The following is a 13,243-nucleotide window of genomic DNA, read 5'->3' on the forward strand; positions in this document are numbered from 1 at the left end:
AAGAGATACATTTAAGAAAAATAATACAAAATTGAGGCAACATCAGTGATCATTATCAAATATAATTATTCAGAATAAATTAAAATACCCGATCAATTACTACAATAAAATTCGAACGTTATGAGTGTCCGAACGTTACATAATAAACTTATTTTAAAATGAAAATGCTCGTGACAGACTTGAAAACCACGTAAGCTGCTAATTTTAAGGTGCCATTTTAAATTTACTATTGGAATAATTAAAATAAGTTTACATGAGCAACGGGTTTTGTAAAAGAATTACATATTTATGTACATGAAATAAGTGTTTACAAATTAAAATAATTGAAATTATTTACGTAGACAAACGTTGCACATCTAGAAACTTTATAATAAATTCTTTTCACACTAAAGGCACTGACAATTGTTATGGCATCATAATTTGAATGACAAATTATTAAAATATATTACTAAAACATGTTTCCTTCGTGATGTGTAATTTTTTATTAATACACGTTTTTAGTATCAAAAATAAGCCATTAAACAACGATCATTCATTATTTTTTCATTTTATGAAATAACATATCTAAAATCTCAATGATAAAAAATATACTACCTAGGAAAAATTGGTCCAAATACGATTGCAAAACTTTATATCTAGTTCAAAATACGAGAGAGGAAGATCTAGTAGGCACCCTTAATTGTAAATCAAAGTTTTTAATATTTAGGGAGCTAACGTCAGCCACCATCTTGATTAATGCGTTTTCGCAAAATTTCTTAAACGAAAACTTCGCAACTTACGGTTTTACTTTAAGGCAGTCCCACCAAATGCATTCCAATTGAAAAATCGTATATCAGGATTTATTATTTTAAAAATCTTTCCTGGACATCATCCTCTCTTTCAAAAATATTACTAGATTACTATATCTACTTAAAATAATTACATTTAAAAACATTAAAACTACTTGTATTTATCTAAAACTAAAACACTTCAAAAATTATCATTATAAATTTACGATGAGAATCTTGCAATCGAACCGGTTTTGTATGTATGATTATGAAATAAGAACTGAGAAGATAATGTGAGGCTGTTACTTTTTAAGTTTTTTGCGTGTTTGAATACCTTATAACATTGCCTTGAACACTTCAACAATTTAATTTATATACCTGTGTCTCAAGAAATTACTAGTTTAATGGAATATAAAATTGTTTCATAATTAATATGAATGTATAGCTGTTAATTACTCTCATTGTGTATGTAAAGATATTGGAGTTTAAAAAAATGTTTTTACAAATATAGTGAATTATATAAACAAAACCAATTAAAATGTCATATTGTCGAACTTTTTCTCTTGTTGTATATATTTTCGCTTAATAAGTTTTTTTTCTGTATTGTATTTATATGATTTAATTTTCGCTGTGCTGGTTAAGTATTGCCGTTTCAAGAACAGGTTTTGATCGTGATGAATATAAGTAACCAAGCTGGTTTCCCGCGCTACCGTTCTTAAAACTTCAACGTCTACCAAAGTTGTTGAAATTTGGCGAAAATATCTTAAGATTCCAATCACATTTATAACAATTACGTATATAGTGTCACAGCGGAATTTTAATAATGATTTAAAATTTTAAAATGCTAATTAGTTATTTTAGTTACATTGATAATAACTGATAACGTGTAGGACTAGAAAAAATAAGGAGTATTGTAATTTTTTTAACCTTTGTGTAAAAACGAAGATAATATTTATTGTAGGCTAATTATTTTAGAAAAATCTTGACTATTATTTATATGATGTGATAAAATCGAAGTAATTGCTAAATGTATTCATTTCTGGTTTGGATGAGTTCAGACATTAACTTATACTTAGAAATTTCTTATTAATTACAAATTCTAATAAATGCAATAGCTGTGATGTCTCACTTAGTAGTACCATTGTTAGTTCTTATGAGTAAGTTAAACATTTACAACTGTATCATGATCTTATAATAATCTAATACATTTGAGAATGTAAAAACCTAAAGATTACTTCAACATGCAAAAAGTATGGAAATTACTGAAATATTATATTTAATATCACAGTTGATGATTCTTTGTACTTATTTTAAACAATTCTTATTGTTATTTAATAAGGTTCAGTTATAGTAAATTTCAGATATAAAACAATGAAAAACAGAAATTCGAGATTAAAATACTAAGCTCTCATTCATACTAAACATAACACTGACAACCTAATTTAAGCAATATATTGCTATAAAATATCAGTCTGGAACATTATTCTAACTTGAGTGCCATCAATAGACATAAAATTAATTCCTAAACAATTCAGTTTCGGACTTATTGTTAAACTAAAATAATAATTTTGACATTCACCTATTCTGTAGTGTTACTTTACAGTAGTAAACATTATTTATTTATAATGTAATTATTTTGCATTAATCAGTAGCAACATGTTATTAATATGAATTGTATTTTAGCAAAAATTCTTTACTGCAAAAAGGTTGTGATATTTTCGTATTGTAAAAATCAAGGTATAAAACAATATAGTTACAATCATAAATAAATAAAGAAAATAAAGTAACTATTAAGTAACAGCAGACAGTAATAAAAATAATAATTTAAAATACAAAGGTTACCGTTTTTAGATATTGTGACTTGCTTGATGAGGCAAAAAATGAATTTAAATGCTATATATTATTTATTATAAATGGCACATTATCAGACCATAGTTTTTCCCAATTACTATAAATTTATATCATAGTAATCTCTCACACAATGATTTTTTAAATCATATCTTTGGATATGAAATGCTTACATTTTATTACTAGAATCACTGGTATAAAAATTAGGTTTCTAAGAATTTTAGGGGCACAAGAGTCTTTTTAAGTTTTTTCTACTCTTTTTTGTACCAATGGAATATGTGCTTTTTTGTCTTTTTGATGGACTTGGCCCATCCAGGTCATATTGAACACACCTCTTATCTGAATGTCTTTCCCCCATGCAAAGCCTACAAAACTGGTGACAACAGGTAATACTTGTGCATTCAACCCACACCTCTCCCGAGCTTTCTTCTGTTACTTTAGCAGGTCGTTGACACTTAATGCAAGGTAACTGTTTACGTGAATCCAATGCAGCTGCCTAAAAAAATACAGTATTATTTATACATTTATTTTAATAAAAATAAATTGTAATGTTTATGCTGTTTTTAAAAATTTTACCTTAGCATATCTTTTAAACTTGATGGTCCTGGGTGTCCCTGGAGGGCTTTTTTGAGAGCTGGTTTGCTGGTTGTTATATTGAATATTATGAATCTCCATTAATGGCTTCATTTGCTGTTTAAAACCATTTTTTGGTGTAGACATTTTGTTTTCCTGATTTTCCCTAGCATTTTTTAAAAAATGTACATATTCCCTTTTTATTGTTTTTACCCTACTAACATCTTCCCACACTCTTTGCCAAAGTTGGCTGACCATAGTGAAATTATGAACATCTTCATGAGACAGATATTGAAATATTTTCATTATTGCAGGCATCACATTTGCATATTGGTATAACATCTTAATCATATCAAACTTTTCATTATGTTTAAATTGAAACACATTGGCTTTGTTAGTGGTTCCAAGAGATTTTGTTAATGGTTGCAGTTCTCGGGTTTCACAAGTAAGAGAATGTATTACAAAATTTTCTCTGTCTCTCCATAGTCTTCTTGCGTTGAATGGGCTTAGTTTACAACTATTTCTGCAAATTTTTTTTACTGGTGTTGTTGGGTATGTGAGATGTATGTGATCATTTAATGACAGTAATTCAGCTTCTAAAATGTTTGTATGGCCTAGATTTACAGAAGAAACACTAACATTTAATGTATGATTGTCACTACACCTCAGCATACGCAAACCTCCTGATAATATACTAGTGGGAGTTGGAACAGAGTTATAGCTTGTCTCTGTGTTCTCTGTTTCTTCCTGGTATGCCCGCTTAATACCTCTGCGGTTTTGGGGGGATTCATTATAACTTTCACTTGATCTTATTAAACCGTTACTATACTTTAACTTTGGACTAAAGTCTTTAGACAGATTTAAGCAATCAACTTGGAACTGGCCTGTGAAACTTAATTTATCGCTAAAGATTGCATGATTGAAATTTTCACCTGAAATTTCTGAGCTTTCTAATGATCCCGGAGTATGATAACCACTATCTTCAGTTTTCCAATAGTTCATGTTTTCGTATGATATGCATGGCGTAACAGTTTCAACAATATCTGAGTGAAAATCCATTTTGCTAGATACAAGCGCGAAACGAAATTCTTAATCAAAAATATAGGTTTTGACAAAATATTTTGCTGTGTAGATCCATATTAGAAACTCCATATCAAAATATACTCATTATTTATGAAATATTAAAACAATAACTACTGCAATACGTTTTTGATATTTTATAATTATTTACGTTACACTTCAGAAACATCAACTCAAGCTATGACAGTTGGAAGTTTGGAAACTTTGGAACGACGCAGATCAAATACACAGATTATAGATTATTTTACCTTTGTCTGGTAAAAACGAATGAATGTTTAAAACTATTTCATTGAACTATTAAGAACGGTTAATTTACAGTCTAAAAAGTAAAAAAATATATATTTATAAATAGCTTCCTATCTCTTGATCTGTACAATATACGGTGTTATTCAATATCAATATTCAAAACTTGTCAATTTTAATATCTATCGGGTAGATCTATACTTTTAGCTTTTATAATATTTGTTTGTAATTATTACTAAACTTAATATACATAATTATATAGAAGTTTATATAGTTTTCTGCAATATAAAATTTATTGTAAGGAAACAAAGAATTTTAGTAAATTCCATCGTATTAGTGGTATAAATTCAATACTATTTATTGAAATGACAATAGTCTATAATATGTTGTGTGATGTGATGCTTTTATTATCTGCATTCGTGCTTTAAAACATCTTACAAGTTACAAGTATTGTGTTATTTATATTTTTTATGTATAAACTAGAAGTTATATGTTCACATTTACTTATTTTTTCAATGTTATTACATATTTTATAATTTAGTTATTGCTCTGTGACCATGTATATTTATTCTGAATAATGAAAATGGCTCTGAACATAAAAGAATTGTGTCGATTATGTGCAAAAAAGGATGAGTTTTCTAAGGATTTTAAAGATGAAAACAATAAAAATATACTTAAAATGATACAAGACTTTATGCAAATACCAGTAAGTGTTTTAATTTACTATAATCTTGTTTTGTCATAGCGAAACGATTATAGTCTCTTAAAGTTATGAGAAAAAATTGCTTTGTTTTAAATCTTGACATTGTTTTCTAGATATGTAAATACATTCGTTTTTAAAGTTAAAATACAAGATATAAACAACCAGTTGTTAGTTTGATATCTTTTAAAAAAATATACATAAACATAATATTAAACAATAACATTTTCAACTTCCAGGTTGCTGAACATGATGATTTACCTACTAAAGTTTGTCTAAATTGTGAAGAAAAAATGGTTACGTTTCAGTTATTTGTTTTAGAATGTTTTAAAGTTCAAGAAACATTAAAGAAAATGTATTTAGACAATTGTCAAAAATATGTAATAAAACTTGAAGAAGATACTGAAATTGATTTTAATATACCACCTATTAAGTCAGAGGTATTTAAATATTGCAATTATAAATAAATAATTAAATAAGGAGTTAAAGAGGACTTAAATTATAGTAGCCAATATTATTTGATAATAGTGTCCCTAATTGTCCATGTTGCTAAAAGTTTCGGCTTAAATTTTTAAAGTCGGCCGCCCGCCTGACACTAACCCTCCTTGGGAATGCTATTGTGGTGGTTTACCCGTCACCGTAGGGGTGGCCCAAAGTGCAGGTGATATGCATTGGGCCTTAATATAAACCCTTAGTCGCCTCTTACGACACCCACGGGTAGAGTTGTGAGATGACGTTTGACAGAGAAGTATGGAAGGAGAAGTCATGCTGCGCCGACCCCAAATAAAATTGGGAAAAGGGCAGGAGGATGAATAGTGTCCCTAATTTTCTGGCATTGTTTTTAGTCTAATATAATGTTTATTTTAATAATAAAATTAGGATTTCATTAGATTAAACATACATACACATATAGTATTTTAACTAATAAATATAGTGACATTGATTTGTTAATATGATAGTCACAGCTAAAAAGATGAATTGACTGATTAAAAATATATGAAGTATGTGTGTCTATTAACAAATGATTATGAGTTGGAATGCAGACAAGCAAAAACTCATTAATGCTCTCATAACTATCAGTTTCATTTATGTTTATAGTTATTCTCATCATGTTAAACAATATTGAAAGAAAATGTAAAAAAGCCCCTGTATTTTGCTGAAATTCTCATAAATATAAAACCCGCAGCTCACAGTAGAGAAAAATGGTAGAATATTTAAGCTCCAATCTCTAACAAGTATTTGTTCAGAAATAAGAAATTTTGGTTTTACTTTTATTTTACCTGGTACAAGTCGTGAGCACAGAGGGATAGTAGTGGGACACAAAAAGTATCAACATTTACACTTTAAGCCCCCAAGGTTACTTTCATTCCTTCAAAGAGACCTGGAAATGCTCACAACTTAACACATACTATAACAATATTTAATTTAACTACAATTTCACTAAGTAACTTGTTTGTTATGTCAAAATGAAAATAATAATTTGATTAAAATTATTTTTTTCAGGTTAAACATGAATTAACTGCTGATGATTTAGTGAGTGAGTATAAAAAAAATATAGCTTAAAAATTATATGTACGTCCTTGGTATAATTATTTATTAATATTATACATAAATATGAGACATTTTTGAATTATAAAATATTTTCCTTTTATATAGTATAAAAATATTGGTAATTATTTAGTTTTGTTTGGTCTTTAAAAAAAAACTAAAATATCAAAGTATAATGGATACATATTATTTGTAAAGTATTTGTAAAAGCTCATTGGATTAAAAAGTTTGTTTTGATTTTGTATGTGCTTATTAATTTATAAGTTAAGTTATTAATAAACTTTAATAACAGAGATAATTTTATAGGTGCAATCAATAATGATGAATCTATGTCTGGTTTTGAAGCTGAAGATTATGATAATAAAAATGATAGTGATGATGATGATGAAGAAATGAGTGATGCTATGACACTTGCAACACTGAAAGAACTTAAAGCGAAAAAGACTAAAAGAAAAGTATTAAGTGAAACAGAGGAAATTGAACTCAAAAAAATATTAAAGAAATCAAATCTAAACATTAGAGATTTTGTCAAGTAAGTAACTAGCAAGTAAGTTTTGTATGATGATATATTTAATTGAAATCAGTTGATATATATTTTTGATTTCAATTTGTGACAGCTTTAAAAAAATATACAATTAATGCTAATTAACATTCAAGGTTAGAATGTAGTGTATGTGAAGAAGCTGTGAAAACATGGAGTGGATTGAGAGTCCATTATGCAAAAATCCACAAAAGTAAACCGGTCTTGTTTTGTGTATGTGGCTTTATAATCAGGTCGAAGAGTGTTCTTTACAAACATGTGTCAGACCACAGGATAGAAAGTAGAAAACTCAAAAAGGATACCGAAGAATCTGAGTCAGATAAACAGAATGAAAATAAATATTCAAGTTTAAATGTCACAGATTTTGTAAAGTATGATAAAATATTATAATGGATTATTATATTTTTCTAATTATATTGACAATAGTAAATATGTATTTGATTAATTGATTGCAGTTTCACATGCTCTACTTGTCAAAAGCAATGTAAGAGTTGGTATAATTTAAAGTCACATTCGGAACGGGAGCACAAGATAACACCAGTGGTCAACTGTATTTGTGGTATTACTCTTAAGTCTAAATCAGTTTTATATAAACATGTACAAGATCACAAAAATCCAAATGTTATCTGGTGAGTAAATCATTTTTATTTTATTGATGTACACTTTTGAATACATTTCATGTAATTTCATCAATAATGTAATGTTACTGATATAAATAGCTATTGGTGCCAATCCTGTAGTTTTGTGCAAGCTCAAGCTCAAATTAAATTTTACTTGAATGGAATGAATTTTAGTATCAGTTATCCTAGTATCTTACGATTAAGTGGCATTCAGCACAGTTCTACAGTTCTCAATAAGATGGTCAAGCGATTGGTCTAATAATCTATGAAAATATTATTTTGAAAAGTGAGATGTTAACTTGATCACATCGCAAATTTAATTAATTTCCGAAAATTTAACACAACAGTTGATAACAATTTTATTGAGATGTTAATCTCATATTCATCTTATAAGCAATATCATTCAATTACTATATAAGTTTATGTATATATTTAGATTTGGAACAAATTAAATGAATACTCATCCATAAATATGTTCTTTATTTAAGAAATAAAATAAAATTGAATTTATAATTATAATGTATTATGTATAACTTATTTTTCAGTTGTGACAAATGCCCACGAATAACGAAAACAATAGCTGCTATGAATAAACATAAAATGAGACATGTGCCAAAGTCGGAACGAAAGTTTTGTTGTTCTTCTTGTGATAAAATCTTCACTTCAAAAGACTCGTTGAAATCACATATGCGTGTACATATACCTATAGAGGAAAGAAAAATATATAGCTGCGAAATATGTGAGCTGAAGTAAGTGTAAAGCGTATTTAGTTAATTATTTAGCAAAGGAGTTTTAAAATATCAAAAAATTAAATGTAACAAAAAAGTAGTGACTCATTAGCCATGTAAGGAATGTTAATGTTAAAAAATATTTTATGTTGACAATGTCTAAGAGTAATAATGATCTTTTAAATAAAACTATTTATAACGGATGAATCGCGTATATTAATTATTTTTAAACATCCCGACGTTTCGAGCACTTTGCAGTGTTCGTGGTCACGGGCAGACTGCAAAGTGCTCGAAACGTCGGGATGTTTAAAAATAATTAATATACGCGATTCATCCGTTATAAATAGTTTTATTTAAATGTGTAATCATCGCGAAAATTTAAGACAACAAGTAATAATGATCACCTACTATATCACCTACTATCACCTACTATATATAGATGGCCTATTAATAAATAGAAAAAATAGTAGTTACACACAATTTCCACTATGTGCCAACTCGAAATAAATATGATAATGGTTGTGCAGGTATATATAATAGAAAAAATACTTGTTACACACAATTTCCACTATGTGCCAACACCAAATAAATAATGGTTCTGCAGGTATATATAATAGAAAAAATACTAGTTACACACAATTTCCACTATGTGCCAACTCGATATAAATATGATAATGGTTGTGCAGGTATATATAATAGAAAAAATACTTGTTGCACATTATTTCCACTATGTGCCAACACCAAATAAATAATGGTTGTGCAGGTATATATAATAGAAAAAATACTAGTTACACACAATTTCCACTATGTGCCAACACCAAATAAATAATGGTTGTGCAGGTATATATAATAGAAAAAATACTAGTTACACACAATTTCCACTATGTGCCAACACCAAATAAATAATGGTTGTGCAGGTATATATAATAGAAAAAATACTAGTTACACACAATTTCCACTATGTGCCAACACCAAATAAATAATGGTTGTGCAGGTATATATAATAGAAAAAATACTAGTTACACACAATTTCCACTATGTGCCAACACCAAATAAATAATGGTTGTGCAGGTATATATAATAGAAAAAATACTAGTTACACACAATTTCCACTATGTGCCAACACCAAATAAATAATGGTTGTGCAGGTATATATAATAGAAAAAATACTAGTTACACACAATTTCCACTATGTGCCAACTCGAAATAAATATGATAATGGTTGTGCAGGTTCACGACCCCGTCGGCGGCGACGTCGCACAAGCGCGTGGTGCACGACAAGATCAAGAGCTACGTGTGCGACCTGTGCGGGTACGCGTGCGGCACCAACGGCGAGCTGCGCCAGCACCGCGCCATCCACAGCGACGACAAGCCCTTCGTCTGCCGGAAGTGCTCCAAGCCGTAAGGCGCACTGTGTTCACTAATAGGGTATAGTACGACACAAGCTAGATGTAGCATCGGAAAATGCAATGGAATGAAAATAAAACCGATCACTGCCGGTTTACACGACCAATACAAATAGCTCCCTATCGCGCCATTCGACGCTATTCGTCGCTATAGATTCACGCGTCAGATAAAGCAAGTGCATGTAAATCGACGCGTCAAATTGACGAATATATTGGGTCGTATGATATTACAAGTTACTATGTTTGTGTAAATATCATATTCGCATCAGAAATAAATTTTGATAATTTCGGATAGCGTACTCAATTCGGATGTGATCGGTTTTACGAATTTTTCCGATGCGACATCTAATTTGTGTCCTACTATAGGTAGGTAATATAGGAATGGGTAGTAAAGTTTCCATGTCATGGAGCTCAGTCAAACTATTAGAACTGTTCTGGTTTATCTTACTATTTAAAACTAATATTTAGATTTTGCTCACAGATTCAAAACATATTCGAACCTGAAGACGCACATGGACACGCACGAGGACACGTCGTACGCGTGCTACGTGTGCAACCGCGTGCTCAACAGCCGGCGCACGCTGCGCAAGCACCTGCTCGTGCACGAGGACAAGTGCCGCCACGTGTGCTCCTACTGCAACAAGGCCTTCAAGCGCCGACAGACGCTCAAAGTAAGCCAGCCCTCGCCCCACCACCGCGACAAGAGGAGATTTGTCCTACTTTTGTATCTACTACTATTATCGAGACGGGAGGAGATTTGCCCTACTTTTTTATCTAATTAGTACTACATAATCCAGCCCTTGCCCCACCATCGAGACACGACGAGATTTGTCCTACTTTTGTATCTACTACTATTAGTACTACATTTCGATTATTAACTTGAGACCTTTCTACTGTATTAGAACAATAAATATAAAATTTTGACGACCTCCCTGGTCGAGTGGTTTGTACACCGGTTTTCAGAGAGTCGATGTAGATTACCATAAGTTTTCTATGTTGTTTTGGGTCTAAGTGTTTGTGGTACTTTCGTTACTTCTGATTTTCCATAACACAAGTGCTTTAGCTACTTACATTGGGGTTAGAGTAATGTATGTGATGTTGTCTCATATTTATTTATATTTATATTATATTATATTTATTTTTTTAAAAAACTTGATACCTCTCTAGTTCAAATGAAATCATGCTTTATTTGAACCTATATATTCCAACCATATGAGAAAAAGCCAACTAAACAACATTTGACAGCGAATTGATGCGATATCATTGGTAGAGAGCTTGATTAATCTGTGTCATTCACTGGGGATTTGCGAAAAAATGGCGTTATGAACGTCGACGAAATTGTTATCGTTATTTTGGAAGTTAAATTAAAATGGAAAATAAAAAAATTGCAATATTTTTTTATCCTAAATAAAGAAATATCAATCATAAACTCTTAATAGCTCACAATATAGCTGAGTTATTAGCAAATAGTAAGAAATACTTAAATCTATGGTTTCTAAAGCTGATAATGTTAGAATAGTAACTACTGTAAATCTCTGTACGCCAAAAATTGTCACAAAAATATTAAATTATATTTAAAAAAAAAGGCACGGGCAACTGTGAGCCCGTGGATGTAGCGTAAAATATAAAAAAAATTCTATGGTTTCTTTATCTTCTTTCCTACTTCCATTGAAATAGGCATTAGAGTGAATTTATTAATGTTTAAATAAAACTAATTATAACGGATGAATCGCGTATATTAATTATTTTTTAAACATCCCGACGTTTCGAGCACTTAGCAGTGTTCGTGGTCACGGGTAGACTACCCGTCAGTCAGTCAGTCGGGATGTTTAAAAAATAATTAATATACGCGATTCATCCGTTATAATTAGTTTTATTTAAATGTGTAATAATCGCGAAAATTTAAGACAACTTTATTAATGTTACATCTGTATATATATCTTTGGTTCCACATTATGTCCGCGTTACACGTGTCCGCGTTTGTTGCAGGTGCACATGTACACGCACACGGGCGACAAGCCGCTGACGTGCAAGTGGTGCGACGAGCGCTTCTCGTACGCGTCCACGCTGCGCTCGCACCGCCTGCGCTGTCACCCCGACAAGATGACGGTCCAGTACTGCTCCTACAACACACACGTCTCCATGCAAGAGGTCATTTTTTTTTAATTATTATGGTATAGGTTGGCGGACGAGCATATGGGCCACCTGATGGTAAGTGGTCACCATCACCCATAGACAATGACGCTGTAAGAAATATTAACAATTCCTTTCATCAGTGCGCCACCAACCTTGGAAACTAAGATGTTATGTCCCTTGTGCCTGTAGTTACACTGGTTCACTCACCCTTCAAACCGGAACACAACAATACTAAGTACTGTTATTTGGCGGTAGAATAACTGATGAGTGGGTGGTACCTACCCACACGTGCTTGCACAAATCCCTATCACCAAGTAATTTAATATTACTCGTAACAACCCATATTTACCCACTTGGTAGTAAGTCTTTTTGCAAGCCACTCAGCACTTAATCTACCATTAAAGAACTAAAAGTGCGAGAATACTTAGTTTCCATGATTGATGGAACATTGGCGATTAAGGAATGTTTATTATTTTATTTAAGAACCGAGATGGTCCAAATTAAAACACGTGCATCTTAACCGATGATTGCGGGTTCAAAATCAGGCAAGCACCACTGAATATTAATGTGCTTAAATGGTGTTTATAATTAATTTCGAGCTCGGTGGTGAAGGAAAACAATTGCCTAATTTTATAGAAATTCGGCCACATGTGTATTACATCAACCTGTATCGGGACAGCGTGTTGGAATATGTTCCAAGTCTTCTGCTTAAAGGGAGAGGAGGCTTTAGTCCAGCAGTGGTAATTTACAGGCTGGTGTTGTTGTTGTTATTATTTTTTCTATATGCCTATTTTCTGTGGCCTCTAACCATAAAATGGCGTTAATGGCATTTCTTTTTTAGTCCAAATAAATTATATTTTATAAATAAGGTATTATTACAGGGCTATCTGAAAAATGATGCGGTTCCCGCCAAAGCTGATGTGGAAGCGCTTTAATATACATAAGTATTTAAATTACGAATTACATTTCATTTATTAGAAAAATATCTCTTCTATTATTTAATTGTTATACATATTAGGTTCAAAATCCAAATAAAGTTATTTGTAAAATTAA

General features: G+C 30.8%; 2 protein-coding genes across 2 annotated transcripts; one reads left to right on the forward strand and one right to left on the reverse strand.

Annotated features, from left to right (window-relative positions):
- Positions 1–46: 46 nt before the first annotated feature.
- Positions 47–4,459, reverse strand: LOC124534419. Its single transcript, XM_047110295.1, has 2 exons — positions 3,192–4,459; positions 47–3,111 (listed from the first exon to the last, which is right to left on the reverse strand). The coding sequence occupies exons 1-2, from the start codon at positions 4,245–4,247 to the stop codon at positions 2,836–2,838; spliced, it is 1,332 nt and encodes a 443-aa protein (XP_046966251.1). The 5' UTR covers positions 4,248–4,459; the 3' UTR covers positions 47–2,835.
- Positions 4,460–4,905: 446 nt separating this feature from the next.
- LOC124532522 (zinc finger protein 43-like) lies at positions 4,906–13,243 on the forward strand. Its single transcript, XM_047107455.1, has 11 exons — positions 4,906–5,217; positions 5,451–5,651; positions 6,715–6,748; positions 7,066–7,291; positions 7,417–7,671; positions 7,756–7,929; positions 8,466–8,669; positions 9,879–10,049; positions 10,536–10,725; positions 12,044–12,205; positions 13,072–13,243. Exons 1-11 carry the CDS (start codon positions 5,089–5,091, stop codon positions 13,123–13,125), a joined length of 1,800 nt encoding a protein of 599 aa, XP_046963411.1. The 5' UTR covers positions 4,906–5,088; the 3' UTR covers positions 13,126–13,243.

The sequence above is a fragment of the Vanessa cardui genome, chromosome 1, assembly GCF_905220365.1.
Source record: "Vanessa cardui chromosome 1, ilVanCard2.1, whole genome shotgun sequence".
Classification (NCBI taxonomy): domain Eukaryota; kingdom Metazoa; phylum Arthropoda; class Insecta; order Lepidoptera; family Nymphalidae; genus Vanessa; species Vanessa cardui.

Excerpts from the sequence above, each read along its gene's own strand:
- LOC124532522 (XM_047107455.1), top strand. The coding sequence starts at position 5,089 with ATGAAAATGGCTCTGAACATAAAAGAATTGTGTCGATTATGTGCAAAA. Across the intron at positions 5,652-6,714 it reads TACCACCTATTAAGTCAGAG|GTTAAACATGAATTAACTGC; the intron begins GTATTTAAATAT and ends TATTTTTTTCAG. Across the intron at positions 10,050-10,535 it reads TGCCGGAAGTGCTCCAAGCC|ATTCAAAACATATTCGAACC; the intron begins GTAAGGCGCACT and ends TTTTGCTCACAG.
- LOC124534419 (XM_047110295.1), bottom strand. The coding sequence starts at position 4,247 with ATGGATTTTCACTCAGATATTGTTGAAACTGTTACGCCATGCATATCA. Across the intron at positions 3,112-3,191 it reads AGTTTAAAAGATATGCTAAG|GCAGCTGCATTGGATTCACG; the intron begins GTAAAATTTTTA and ends GTATTTTTTTAG.